At 38.0% G+C, this 15,956-nt stretch overlaps 1 protein-coding gene across 1 annotated transcript in view; it reads left to right on the plus strand.

Moving 5' to 3' along the window:
- Nucleotides 1–6,230: 6,230 nt before the first annotated feature.
- Nucleotides 6,231–15,956, plus strand: part of disp2 (dispatched homolog 2 (Drosophila)) — a 37,970-nt gene continuing 28,244 nt past the window's right edge. The window contains exon 1 of the mRNA XM_051919846.1: nt 6,231–6,608. Coding sequence (XP_051775806.1) covers nt 6,571–6,608 — 38 coding nt within the window. The 5' untranslated portion in view covers nt 6,231–6,570. The remainder of the gene's footprint in view (nt 6,609–15,956) is intronic.

Genomic DNA, 15,956 nt, shown 5'->3' on the forward strand with positions numbered 1-15,956 from the left:
TTTACACAAAGGACAAGCAGTACAAAAAGGTAGGATACAAAAATACTATAATGAAGAAAAGGCCAAGAAATACAAAGGCCAAAATACCAAAAATACAAAAAGGGCAGAAACAACACCTGGAAAGGATGAATATATGCACACCAACCAACCAGAAAACAAACACACACAAACACACAGACAGACAGACATACACACACAAGGGTCAATTTAGCATGAATAATTCACCTAAATTGCAGTTTCCTTCCAGTTTTCTCCCATAGTCCAAAGATATGTGAGTTATATGGAGTGGTGATGTTGAATTTGTTCACTGTGTTTTCACCCTGGAATGAACTTGAATCTGTGCTGTTCCTGCCTTGTACGCTGGGACAAGCTACAGATTCTCTGTGCCCCTGCTCTGGATAAGCAGATTAAGTGTTATGACCTGGAGAGGTCACAAGCACGAAAGTCACAAAAATACTCAAAATGCCCACTAGAGATGTAAATACTATCAAAACCTCAGCTCTTCACATACAGGGCAACATAGAAAGATAACAAAAATAATATTTATTTTTGCAAAAAAGCTATGAGGCACAAAATAGGCTCCAATGAGCAGAAAATTCACAGTAGCCAAGAGTTCATCCAATGACCCATCAGTGACTGTGAGTTGTTCCTGCCTTTATAGAGATGAGGGCAGAACTTTGACGGTGATGGGCAGGTGGTCCCACATCTTTGGGGACCACCCACAACACAAACAGAACACAACAGAATACACATGGACATAAAGAAACTAAATAATCAATAGCATGTTAATACAGAATATGAACAAAATAAACAAAAACAGCATTTGAATCTCAGACAGGGGCAATCCTGGTAAAAAACATGATATTAAGAAGACAGACAGAAGGTATAAACTAATCAAACCAACAACAGGATATTATAAAAAATAGAAAGAAGAAGAGAAAAAGAATGGTCCAAAAAGTGTTCAGGCTACAAACTTATAAAAATCTCCCCAGAGGAATTACAGTACTTCACACAATACACATGCACAATGCTGCATTGTTCCATGAAGAATGGGCATGAAAGTCACACTGTCAAGGAATACAAAAGGCTTAGATAACTACCTTTTATAAACATTCTTGAATATTTCATGGAAAAAAAAGAATAAACACAATATGCTCTTTTACCATATATTTTCAAATATCAATGTCTACAAAGAGAGTCAAATAAACAGTAGATAGTTAGATAGATAGATAGATAGATAGATAGATAGATAGATAGATAGATAGATAGATAGATAGATAGATAGATAGATAGATAGATAGATAGATAGAGACAACTTTTTTCTAATTTTGGTTCTGTACATTACCACAATGAATTTTAAATGAAACAACTCAGATGCAGTTGAAGTGCAGACTTTCAGCTTTAATTCAGTGGGGTGAACAAAACGATTGCATAAAAATGTGAAGCAACTAAAGCATTTTTTTTAACACAATCCCTTCATTTCAGGGGCTTAAAAGTAATTGGACAATTGACTCAAAGGCTATTTCATGGGCAGGTGTGGGCAAGTCTGTCGTTATATCATTTTCAGTTAAGCAGATAAAAGGTCTGGAGTTGATTTGAGGTGTGGTGCTTGCATGTGGAAGATTTTGCTGTGAACAGACAAAATGCGGTCAAAAGAGCTCTCCATACAGGTGAAAGAAGCCATCCTTAAGCTGTGAAAACAGAAAAAACCCATCCGAGAAATTGCTACAATATTACGAGTGGCAAAATCTACAGTTTGGTACATCCTGAGAAAGAAAGCAAGCACTGGTGAACTCAGCAACACAAAAAGACCTGGACGTCCACGGAAGACAACAGTGGTGGATGATCGCAGAATCATTTCCATGGTGAAGAGAAACCCCTTCACAACAGCCAACCAAGTGAACAACACTCTCCAGGGGATAGGCGTATCGATATCCAAGTCTACCATAAAGAGAAGACTGCATGAAAGTAAATACAGAGGGTGCACTGCAAGGTGCAAGCCACTCATAAGCCTCAAGAATAGAAAGGCTAGATTGGACTTTGCTAAAGAACATCTAAAAAAGCCAGCACAGTTCTGGAAAAACATTCTTTGGACAGATGAAACCAAGATCGACCTCTACCAGAATGATGGCAAGAAAAAAGTATGGAGAAGGCGTGGAACAGCTCATTATCCAAAGCATACCACATCATCTGTAAAACACGGTGGAGGCAGTGTGATGGCTTGGGCGTGCATGGCTGCCAGTGGCACTGGGACACTAGTGTTTATTGATGATATGACACAGGACAGAAGCAGCCGAATGAATTCTGAGGTGTTCAGAGGCATACTGTCTGCTCAAATCCAGCTAAATGCAGTCAAATTGATTCGTGATACAGACGGACAATGACCCAAAACATACAGCCAAAGCAACCCAGGAGTTTATTAAAGCAAAGAAGTGGAAAATTCTTGAATGGCCAAGTCAGTCACCTGATCTTAACCCAATTGAGCATGCATTTCACTTGTTGAAGACTAAACTTCAGATAGAAAGGCCCACAAACAAACAGCAATTGAAAGTCGCTGCAGTAAAGGCCTGGCAGAGCATTAAAAAGGAGGAAACCCAGCATCTGGTGATGTCGATGAGTTCAAGACTTCAGGCTGTCATTGCCAGCAAAGTGTTTTCAACCAAGTATTAGAAATAAACATTTTATTTCCAGTTATTTAATTGTCCAATTACTTCTGAGCCCCTGAAATGAAGGGATTGTTTTAAAAAAAATGCTTTAGTTGCCCTCACATTTTTATGCAATCATTTTGTTCACACCCACTGAATTAAAGCTGAAAGTCTGCACTTCAACTGCATCTGAGTTGTTCATTTAAAATTCATTGTGGTAATGTACAGAACCAAAACTAGAAAAAAAGTTGTCTCTGTCCAAATATTTATGGACCTAACTGTAGATAGATAGATAGATAGATAGATAGATAGATAGATAGATAGATAGATAGATAGATAGATAGATAGATAGATAGATAGATAATGCATCATGAGTGGGCAGGAGGAGGAGTATAGGGACCTAATCAATGACTTTGTTAAATGGTGCGACTCAAACCACCTACACCTGAACACCAGCAAAACCAAGGAGCTGGTGGTGGATTTTAGGAGGCCCAGACCCCTTATGGACCCCGTGATCATCAGAGGTGACTGTGTGCAGAGGGTGCAGACCTATAAATACCAGGGAGTGCAGCTGGATGATAAATTAAACTGGACTGCCAATACTGATTCTCTGTGTAAGAAAGGACAGAGCCGGTTATACTTCCTTAGAAGGCTGACGTCCTTCAACATCTGCAATAAGATGCTGCAGATATTCTATCAGACGGTTGTGGCGAGCACCCTCTTCTACGCGGGTGGGTGTGCTGGGGAGGGCAGCATTAAGAAGAAAGACGCCTCACGCTGGACAAACTGGTGAGGAAGGCAGGCTCTATTGTTGGCATGGAGCTAGACAGTTTGACATCTGTGGCAGAGCGACGGGCACTCAGTAGGCTCCTATCATTTATGGAAAATCCACTGCATCCACTAAACAGTGTCATCTCTAGACAGAGGAGCAGCTTCAGCGACAGACTGCTGTCACCGTCCTGCTCCACTGACAGACTGAGGAGATCGTTCCTCCCCTAAACTATGCGACTCTTCAATTCCACCTGGGGGGGGCGGGGGGTAAACGTTAACATTATACCTGCATTACCTGCATTATTATTAATCTTTAATTTAATATTGTTTTTTGCATCAGTAAGGTGCTGCTGGAGTATGTGAATTTCCCCTAGGGATTAATAAAGTATCTATCTATCTATCTATCTATCTATCTATCTATCTATCTATCTATCTATCTATCTATCTATCTATCTATCTATCTATCTATCTATCTATCTATCTATCTATCTATCTATCTATCTATCTATCTATCTACTACTTCCCCTCATCTATTACAATTCTTTTATTACTTGTATTATTTGACTAACACTTTCATTCAAGGCAACTTACAACATTTTTACACAATTTTATTCATCTTGCCCTCTCTGTTTGTCTGGGTCAAGTTTTGCAAAAGCACAATAAATATATAAATAAACAAATTTTACTAATATTAAGAACAACCCTGCTCAAAAACACACAAGAATTACTAAAAAGACAGAAAACCTCTGACGTGGCCAAAGACAAGAGAGCAGTCAGAGGGCATTATAATGGTGTACTGCCACAGGTATGAAGGAGACCCAGTGGCATTTCTTGACAAATATTCTCCTAAATAATTTATTCAGTATTTCAAAATATTACATTAATTTTACTCCATATTATTTTAGTCTAGCACATGCAACGCAACAACACAAACATACAAATCTGACCTGTTTTTAATTTTTTTTTATTAAAAGCCCCATCACCTCTTTGGCTGCAATTGGCTGTCCCCACCTTTTGTTACAAATTAGGAAAATGTATTCATTTTTGATGTTCACATTTTTTTATTAGAACAATGAAGGTGTTTTTAAAGGTTTTGATTACTTAGAATTCTTGTAATATTGTTACTTAGGTTACTGCTGCAGGATTCATTTGGAATTTTATTGACATTATGTTTTTATTTTACTGTGTTGCCATTTAGTTTTTTGTGGGTGCCCAGTATGGTGGGTGCAGCAATGCTCCCAACCTCCTCCTCCAGTTTGTTGCCATGACACAATACATTATTGTTAGGAACATGGTTTCTGGAAGTTCCAATGTCTGATGTTACCTACACAGTACTTTTTACAGCGCTACAGCATGCTATGCAACATCCATGATTGTGGGTTCTTTATAAAAAAAAAAAAAAACTTTGTGTGAAATTTTCTTTAAGGTTTTGGATTCTGACTTCTGGCAGTTCTTTCTTTGACTTCATTTTTTGATTAGCATTTGGATTTTGGTGACAGATTTACAGTCTCTCAGGTTTTAACCCCCATAACATAATTAGGTTATTTGTTCAACTCTAATATTTAGGCCTTCCAAGTTCCATCTCTTTGGTAGTACACTCATAACACTGAAACTTCACCCTGATGAGGTTACTGCTTAGTTACCTGTGCTTTTTTCTTACTTCAAAGAGCCAAATGTGGCTAATTATTCAGCTATTGTGGTCATCACATCCATACAGATGCCCCCTTCCTTTCTTGAAGCACTTGATACACAGATACATTTTATTGAACCAACCAATCAAACAATATTGCCTTCATATAGAGCATTTCAAAGAGAACACCATCCCATGGCATCTTACAAAATACACAAGAATAAATTTCAAAGCAATAAGCTGAAATTCAAAGTGATTTAAATGTGTTTCAGCTGTTCTGGTTCAAATTATGTGTGTACCTGTTCAGTGCCCGTGCGTAGTCTGTACATTCTCAGCATGTCTGTATGACGTTTTCATTCCAAACCCTCAAAAGATACCCATGCAGTCCAAAACTATTAGGAAAGTGACACAATTGTTATTAGTGTGGCCCTCTACTGAAGCCTACTAGTATCGAGATGATACAAAGGATATGAACTTTCATTGTAGACTTTCAGTATTATTTTAATTAAAAATGAGTGAATGATATGGAAGATTAATTGGCAATTTTAAGTTGAATGTTCATACAAGTGGGGACCTGGGTTCGCTTCCCGGGTCCTCCCTGCGTGGAGTTTGCATGTTCTCCCCGTGTCTGCGTGGGTTTCCTCCGGGCGCTCCGGTTTCCTCCAACAGTCCAAAGACATGCAGGTTAGGTGGATTAGCGATTCTAAATTGGCCCTAGTGTGTGCTTGGTGTGTGGGTGTGTTTGTGTGTGTCCTGCGGTGGGTTGGCACCCTGCCCGGGATTTGTTCCTGCCTTGTACCCTGTGTTGGCTGGGGATTGGCTCCAGCAGGACCCCCGTGACCCTGTGGTTCGGATTCAGCGGGTTGGAAAATGGATGGATGGATGGATGTTCATACAAGAGTAGGCTTTGTAATGGACTGGCACCCTGTAAAGAGCTGTCTCTTCTCTCCTCTCTTCTTGGAACTCCTAAAACATTTCTAATTCCTATGTTCCTAGATAGATAGATAGATAGATAGATAGATAGATAGAGTAGATAGATAGATAGATAGAGATAGATAGATAGATAGATAGAGATAGATAGATAGAAGAATGGAAACAAAACCTCCTCAAAACTACATTCCTTATCTGCGTATTAACCTACTGGTGCACTTCTTTATATGTGATGTTTAGTCCATTTGTGCTTATTTGTGTGTATGATAAATGCAACAGTGGTGGTCCGGGGAATCTTGGGCGGCCAGGGGGTGGTTCTTCGGTTTATGGCCCCGCCCCTTCTCTTCCTCCCCGCTCCATGTGTCTGCTTGTTCAGCACCACACGATGGACAGAGACTCCAATACGTGAATGTGGCTGATTATTCAGCTATTGTGGTCGTCGCATCCATACAGACGCCCTCTGCTACTCCTAATTTTAACCGGATGTTGAAGGATTGCTTTTGCTAATTAATTGCACTATTTTTTAGCTCTTTTACCTGTCTATTATGGAAACCATATCCCCTTTTTTCTGAATAAAACACCCAGATCGGAATAATGGACTCGATTACTGCTGAACAGGAGACATCGCTCAGGTGACGCCTTTTATTCTATTTATTCGTAAAGACAGCGGTTGCATGTAAACAGTTGTGATATTGAGCCGCTCTTGCTACAAAGCTAATACCTTTGTATTCTACCGCTAGCTGATTTTTGTAGAATTCGATCTTGTACCTACAGCAGGTGGTGAACAGCTGTCCTTCTCGTACCTGTGGTTAAATAGCTTTCATTTCATAAAGGCTGATTTTTTTTTTATAACAACTTGGAATTATCAACTGTATTTTCTCTCCTTTTTACTTTCCGACACTCGAGAGGCGGAAACCGACAGCTTAAGAAAAGCATAATATAGCGTTTGGTGAAAGGAGGCTGGGTGTCATTGTCATTATCATTATTCCTAACGACAGTGGAAAGCGGTTTCCTCTGCTTAAAATTGTCTTTCCAATTTAATATGGTCATTACTACATCAAAGGTGAAATCATTTTCATTGTACCGGCAAATTATACTAGGTTTTCTGTAGAGAATACATTTCTTTTAGTTAGCGACATCTTTTTGAACTGAAATCTTACCATTGGCGAGAATTTGTCTCCCGAGAAAAGATCGAGTACTTGGCCGATTAGACCGGCGAAAATTGTCTTTTTCCTCAGAAAAAAACCCCCTGATTGTTATGGTTGGCCGACCACCCGTTTTTTTTTTTTTTAAAACAACAACAACAACAACAATGTATTCATGTCATCACGTGGGGATCTTTTTTGTTTGATGCTAGCGTAGCGTTTACAACATGATCGATTATGACGGATACAGTAATACTCAGAAGTTAGCAGTTGTCAGTTTAAATCGTAGTCAACTTATAATGCTTCCCATTTCATGCAGAGGTAAGTACTGCAAAAAACAACGCTAAACTGCAGACGGTTTGCTTTTTATTACATTTTAAATTTGCCTTTATGCCGATATGCAGTAAATTTGTATGCATAGTATATGCAGGCATAAGTGGTATCAAAGAATAACAAATACATGAATAAATGATCATGTTGGGCCAGGAGAAGCAAGCTAGAAAGCTAAGCAACCGCCACTTTAGCGTCTAGTCGGTAAACATGGAGCATAAAGCAAACAACTAGGTGAACTTCAGCACTATTTAACACTCAATTTGAATCCACATGTTTTCATTCACAGATAGATAGATAGATAGATAGATAGATAGATAGATAGATAGATAGATAGATAGATAGATAGATAGATAGATAGATAGATAGATAGATAGATAGATAGATAGATAGATAGATAGATAGTACTTTATTTGTTCCATGATAGAAATTTAATATAGAATAGCCACATGTTTATTGACCAGGATTATTTCAGAATGAGGCTATCATTTGTCCTCCTATTTTGACAGCCTTCAAGTGGGAAGTGGTTTTTGAATAATGTCCTTCAGTTTTTTTTTACAAAATATATACTTTAATCTCTAGATGAAAAGACTATATTTAAAAAAAATAGAAGATGAATATACATTTATATACGCTTATATGAACGATGTATTAAAATATAACAAAATTGAGGGATGTGATGGACTATTGTCTTATCTGCAGTTGGTTCCTACCTAGAACCCAGTGCTTGTGCATTATATCACACAATACTGAATTGGATAAATGAGTTCCAGAATCTATATAACAAAATATATATGACAAAACCCAAGGGCAAGATTTCCACCAAAATCCATGTAACTATTTATCTATCTATCAAAAAAAAAAAAAAAAAACACTTATTCCCAAAGTAAAGCCAGAGGGAGATGGAAGCAATCAGTCCTGTAAGGGACTCTATTCCATTATAGAGAATATTTATACACCTTTGAAAATAAGAATACCCAGAGGAAATGGCACAGACATAGGGAAAAACATGCAAACTTCAGAAAGAGCCATGGATCTGTAACCAGATCTACATGTCTTTGAGGCAATTGTTCTTCACAATTCGTCACCATGCCATTCCATCCACAAAAAATCTGTTTTTAAATATGCAACCGCTTTGGAAGTGGCTTAGATAAAGTATGTACTATTTTTTAATTAGTCATTGCAGATATAGGGTCCTTTAGGGTATCTGCATATATTCTATAAATGCTTGAAGATATGATCAAAATTCTTAAACCACCTTCTGCCTAAAGACTGCTTTATGTATAGTGTGTTAATATTATGGGAAGGGAAGAAACAAGACATGGAAGTAGCAATTTTTGCAACACCCTCAACATAAATCAAAGTGAGAATGATTCATTGAAAAATGTATGCTGTGCAGTGTATGCACACCCACAAACATACTGTACAACAACATTAATTTATATGTTGTTAATGTCACTCAAAGTGCTTTACAAGATGAAATAAAAAGGAAGTTAATATAAAACATAAACAAAGAAGATTAGGCAATAATATTATACAGTAGGTAACAAAGAAAAAGGTAAGATCAGATGGCCAGTTGGACAGAAAAAACAAACAAACAAAAAAAAAAATCTCCAGTTAGGCTGGAAAAAAAAACATACTGCCATCTATATGTTTATGTACTGTGTGTGTGTGTATCTGTGTATATGTATATATATCTACTCTCTATATATAAAATCCTAAACCTAACAGTGCAATGATTTTGTGCAATGATTTTATGTGACTTTTCATGTCACGTTTTTTGTCACGCTTTAATCGGACTTATTTTAAAACCTACATACTCTATATATGTTTGGTATCATTCTTTTCAGAATTTATCGAACATTAATGTGATGTTGCTAGATTTTCAGATTCTTATTCCATTTTAAATTATAAACTAAAAAATAACAAGAACTCACTTCTCACAAGACAAGACTTTGTGCCAAGAGATTTAACCACACCCTGGGCTGGAAATAAAACACAAAGAGTAGGACAGCTGCTGTACAGGCTTTTAAATGTTTGAAGCGCAGTGCGAGATGCAGGTCAAGTGACATGGCAGCAGCAGCAAGCCAGCAGCTGATCGAGCAAAGAGGAGGTGAAAAAAAACCTGTATTTGTTTCCCATTGTATCACCGTTTAAGAGGGGGTTTTGGAGGAGCAACTGCATCTCCTTGGGGTGTGTTCAGCCCCCCTCTTCACAACACGAGTGGCAGAGACGTGAAGTGGCTGGTGCGTAGTGCAGGCCTTGGGGTTTGGCGAGCGAAGCAAGCGGGGGGGGGGGGGGGGGGGGGGGGGGGGGGAACCCCCTAGTATATATATAGTGCTTTTTTATTTATTGTAGAGCTGCTGCAAATTACTGTACATCTTTGTCTACAAGACCATTAATATGGCATAAACTAACAGTAGTAATTTTTTTCGTTTAAAGGCTGTATTATTTTAGAAGCAACAGAACATGGAATAGATCAGATAAAGTGTCTTACATGGTTGCATTTCTATTTGAATTTTGCTATCATGGGTACTTTTTGTGTTATTCTTGTCTATGTGGCCTTCCACTGTTTTGTTTAAATACATGCATGCTAAGTCCTTATCAAAGTATTTGTGGACAACAATGGACTGTTTTCTCTGTTAAATGTATTGGAAAGTACACAAACCCTGCTATAAATATCTAATTCAGCACAGTAAGAGGAGAAATATGAAAATAACTTTTTATTTAATTAAAAGAGCAGCACAGTTATAAATAATAATTGACCTTGAAATCTAAAAATGGTATGAACAAAACCCATGGCCTGAGGCTCTACCATCCCTGTGGATCAGAGCTGGAATTCACTGTTGTACAGCATGTTACAGCTGATAACTATCACTCTTTTTTCTGTTTTAACATAGCCTTCAGTGACATTGCAGTTTGGGCAAAGCTCGCTGTTATTTTTATTCCTGCTTTCTTGTTTACTTTCATTGAATATTTAGCACATTAGAGTTATTGTTTGCAGGAGTACCTGGCTAAATGTGTCTACTAAATATATAATACCATTATTATACTGGAGCGTAACTAAACTGACAGACAAAACTATCCTCTATAACAGACATAACACTGGTAGACAGCCATACTAAAACTATATCTATTATTGATATTGTCGTACCAAACACACAGAACTTTCAAAATGCACAAACATATATAATGCAGAAGTACACAGAACTGACAGAAAAAATATGTCACTTGGGCAGAACACACAAGGTGATCATCGTGGCCATTGTTGTATCCACCACTGGTGTCTCGTACACTACACAAAAGCCTACAGACATTACATATACAGTAAATCAATACACATACTGTACATAAAACTACAGAAAGCAGCCATTTTAAATGCATGTCATAAAGTAAGGAAATTCTTTAACACAAACGTGATCCTGTAAACCATATATGCATATACACACCACATAAAACTTCCTTATGTGTTGGCCTAGGCTTGAAATAGGCAGAAGCTAATGGACTATCCCAAAAAATATTTTGAATAACAATAATAATAATAGTATTAAATTTATTTATGACAATCTCAATTTAAATTTCCCAGCTAATATCTCATTTGACCATGTAATTACTAATCCTTTGCAAACCTTTTGTTTGGGATAAAAAAACCTGGCAACATAAAACTACAGAAATAATCTCCTTTTAATTATTTGTTCCCTAATAAGTGAAGGTTATAGAGGTTAGGAGTTTATCAAATGATACAGTAATGCAGTGTGAAGATGGCAGTACAATTTCCCTTATGTATGCAGCAGCTGAACAGGCTCCCAGTGCCTAATCTGAAGTGGCATCTTTCATTTTGTAATAGCCTGATGAAAATCAATTCATTATAAACAGAATTACCTTTCTTTTGTTAATGGTCTAGGCCTCAAATATATTAATTTTACTCAAACAATGCAAATATAAAGTACACCTTGAGACTAAATCCTCAGTTGAGAATGTCCTGTCCACCTCTCTAGATGTTTTTTTTTTGCACATAAAACCACTTTGTGGGTTCAGTGGATTTGGAGTTCTGCCTCCATTCCAAGTGGCAGCCAGTATAAATAGTTTCATTCTTGTGTTTTCTAGATTCACAAAGCAAATTCCAAAAGTACTCATTCTTCAATAGTACACAATAAGGGCACTGAAAGTTTAAAATGAAACTGACTCATATTAGTTCTGTGTACCTATGAAATGGTCCTCTAGATCTCTCTACACTGAACCCTCCAACATCTCTATGCAGTAAATTTGTAGCTGATGCTCTCTGTTGTGTGTATCTACTGGACATTATCAGTGTTTAACTTCCCATAAGGTCTAAACTGAGTCTTCTTGAAAGTTTAGCAAGTTAATTAACAATAGATAGATAGATAGATAGATAGATAGATAGATAGATAGATAGATAGATAGATAGATAGATAGATAGATAGATAGATAGATAGATAGATAGATAGATAGATACTTTATTAATCCCAGGGAGAAATTCACAAATTCACATAGCAGCCAGTCAGTCATTTTCAAACCCGCCTAATTCCTGTACGGGGTCATGGGGGTCTGCTAGAGCCTATCCCAGCTATCATAGGGTGTAAGGCAGGAACAAATATTGGACTGGGCACCAGTCCATGGGAGGGCAAACACGCACACACACCCAACCACACACTAGGGTCAATTTAGGATGACCAATCATCTAACCTGCATGTCTTTGGACTGTGGGAGGAAACCCACGCAGACACGAGAGAAAATGCAAGCTCCACTCAGGGAGTAACTGGGAAGTGAACGCTGGTCTCCTTACTGCAAGGCAGCAGTGCCACCATGCCATCCTTAATGATAACAGTGCTCATGTGAATCTAGAACTTTGATCGCTGTGATATGCACCTTGCTGAAGTAATATGCAGATATACAAAAATCAAATAAATTATGTACCTTTCTTTTTGACCAGTAACACACTGACCTTTGGAAAGTGTATCAGATTAGACTTGGGGTATAGTTAATCAGTAGAGTTTTAATATTTCACTGCCTGTCATCTCTATGTTTGTACATTTGTCTGTGTGGTTTTCTCTTCAGGCAGTCTCTTTTCATGCAATTTCTAAAATACTTGTTAATTTCACTAGCAACTCTAAATTGGTTTTGTTTGAGTGTGGTGGGTTCCTACCTTGTGCTGTCACCCTGAGGTGGATAAATTGTTTATAAACTGAAAGGATGGGTGAATGGATGGAATATAGTTTGTTAATCATCTGTTATTTTATACAGTGATTTTCCACAGTATAATTGTTCACAGTCACTTTATAGATGGATCATGGGTGGCTTCAATGACTTAGTTAAGTTTACTGAGTTTAGTGAGTCAGCTGATAAGGAGTGAACTGGAGAATTTATCTTTTCTTTAGACTATAGTGCCTATCGGTGGCACAGTGGTAGCGCTGCTGGCTCGCAGTTAGGAGACCTGGGTTTGCTTCCCGGGTCCTTCCTGCGTGGAGTTTGCATGTTCTCCCCGTGTCTGCATGGGTTTCCTCCTGGTGCTCCAGTTTCCTCCCACAGTCCAAAGACATGCAGGTTAGGTGCATTGGTGATCCTAAATTGTCCCTAGAGTGTGCTTTGTGTGTGTGTGTGTGTGTGCCCGTGCCTTGCGCCCTGTGTTGGCTGGGATTGGCTCCAGCAGACCCCCGTGACCCTGTGTTAGGAATACCAGGTTGGATAATGGATGGATGGATAGATGGATGGATAGATAGTGCCTATCACACAAATACATATGTAACATATCATTCACAAGCACATTGTATTAAATTCAGAGTCATGACAATTACACAAATATACTTCACAACTTTTCCATTTCACGTAAGCATATTTTTCCACAATAATGTGAACTTTCAAAAATGGTTCTGTTTAGAATTGAGTTTGGTTTTGTTCATAAATGTATGTTTTACTACTTACCTTAGTGAAATGTACAGTACTCTCCTTTACATTTTACTGGCCATTTACTTGCTCACAGAGAACCTCCTAAAATATTCCAGTATACACAGTAGACAGCTGCTGACCCATTGTTAACAATGACCATTGAACAAACTGATGACTAACACATCAGTGGTCACTGAGATACACTTTCTCCAGGCCCTCGCCTTCAACAGTTTTATCTGCTCCTTGTCTCATTTACTGATAAGGAATTTCAGATCATGGTGTCCTTTACACCTTATTCTAGTATTTATCGCCTGTATGAGTTTTACCTTCTTCCTAGACCTCAACTGCTTTTAGAATCCCGCTATATCCTGATCCTGTTTTGTACAAATGTACAGTATATAATGCAATATTTTCTTGGTTCTAATGTCTATTAAAGTCTTCCTCATTTATCTATCTTCCCATTCATTTGTATCTTTTCTGTACTGCTCAACTCAAGCTTAAGCCAGCACGGTCAGGTGCAAGTCAGGAAATAACCCAGGACAAGGTGTTTGTCTATTGCATGACATACTCATAAACCTAAGTTTTTCACATTGGATCAATTTACAGTCAGCAATCCACCAAACACAAAAATAAGGGAAAACCAGAACAGATGAAGAATGGACAGAGACACAGTGAAAATGTACAAACCTCACACAGCTAGTGCTCAACCTGAGATTTGAACCTAGTCCCAAATGTATTAGTGATAACCACTGCATCAGTTTTCCTTCATCAAATTGTCCCATTTTTTTATTTTCCCTAATCAACTGATTCTTACCTCCTCCTGATCCAACTGTGAAATTTTGAATGTTGGTGTTTCTGGATCCTCATCTCTATCACATTATCCTATTGGTCCACTTCTCCATCTCTGTTACTTGGGCCTTTCTTTGGTATATAACGTCATCTTTAGCAGTCAATCTGAATTTCAGTCTCCCCTTATCCTCATTCCTAACAGTCACTCTTCGTCCTCTTTGTATTACAAAACATATTTTTTTAGTGCTCATGTGTTATCAAGTCAAGTTTATTGTCATGTGTACATAGTATAATGAAACTCTTATCTTCATGTCTCCACAGAACAGTTGGTAATAATTTAATACCAACAAGGATATGCAAAGAAACAATTATATATAGCATGCAACACTGTTTTGTTATGTTATAATATTTTTTCTTATGATCGACTGTTCAGCAATGTCACGACCTGTGGATGGAAAGCACTGAAGTACTCCTGTTATTCGTCTTCACCTCTCATATGGCTTGTCACCTTTGTCTTCTGGCTGACATCTCAGACAGTCTTCACTTCACTCACATCCCTGAATTTGCCACTGAGTCACTTCTCCTCCTCTTGTTTCTTCATCCTGGATCTAATCTGCCTCACAGACTCTCGTCTCCTCCTGATCCACATCTCTGGCACAGACACATACTGCTCCTGTTTCTCATCATTTGTATGTCTTCTTAGTCTTCAGTCTTTACTAACAGACTGATGCTTATTGCTTAGTTGACTACCATTAAGAAGTAACTTAGCGTGTAAAATGCCAGCATTATCCTATTCTGTCCTGCTGGGTTTAATCACAAGATGTACAGTACATGTTCCCTGAGATAGCCACTGGCTGTGTGGACAAAGAACGGAGAGGACCAGCTACGTCCAGCTAAGCTCTCAGAGTCATTTGATAATCTTCATGTCATATTAAGAGACTTGCAGGCGCTGAAAAATCTAATCCTAGAGTAAACTCTTTCATCCCATCATCCTCAATTTTTTTTATGCCAAGGAAATGATTAAAAAAATGATTACAAGCAAAGCAGTCTGTTTGGTAGAAATTTAAATGCAGTCTTTGCTAGGACAGGAATGTAATTTCAACACTATTGGTAGTGATTATCATTACTTTTACAATAACACAATATTGTGTGATACTTTACCTCAAAGAAATGTTAACACTTTAATATTCTGTCATGGACTGGCTTAATTCCTTATGCCTGTTACTGCCAGAATAGAGTGTGTCCCCATGCAATTTTCTACTGGGATAAGCTGATTTAACAAAAGGATGGAGTGATGTTTTAATATTAAATTTTAAATATCTATCGCTCATTTCCACACACTCATATTCTGAGCAGGAGACAAGGTAACCCAAATAAAGTGAGAGTGGGCCATTCAGCACTTTTCTGTCTGTCTTTTCCCAGTCAGCTTGTTCCTGTTCTGTTTAGCATTGGCTAAGCTATATTTAGACACCCATCTGCAAAGAGAATAACGTCACACTGAGAAGACACACTTCTGTGACGCCTTGTGTGTCTGGCTGAAGCCCAGCTTTGAAACGTTTGCATAGTAATTGGTGTGAAACCCCTGACTGGCCTCCAAGACAGGGTTTTGGGAGAATGGGGAGGGAAAGATGAATCACAATCTCATGTCACTTAGGTGTGAGTCGTCTGCAAACTGAGGCTTTCAGTTTTCTGTGCCATTCTGTCAGGGAATAAATTGCAAACCGCTGAACAAAGTCAACATGTATGTAAAATAAGAGAAAATGTTACCACTACACTTACTGTTTACTTTTAATGAAGCAGTGCCTTTTA

Source organism: Erpetoichthys calabaricus, chromosome 16 (genome assembly GCF_900747795.2).
Source record: "Erpetoichthys calabaricus chromosome 16, fErpCal1.3, whole genome shotgun sequence".
Classification (NCBI taxonomy): domain Eukaryota; kingdom Metazoa; phylum Chordata; class Cladistia; order Polypteriformes; family Polypteridae; genus Erpetoichthys; species Erpetoichthys calabaricus.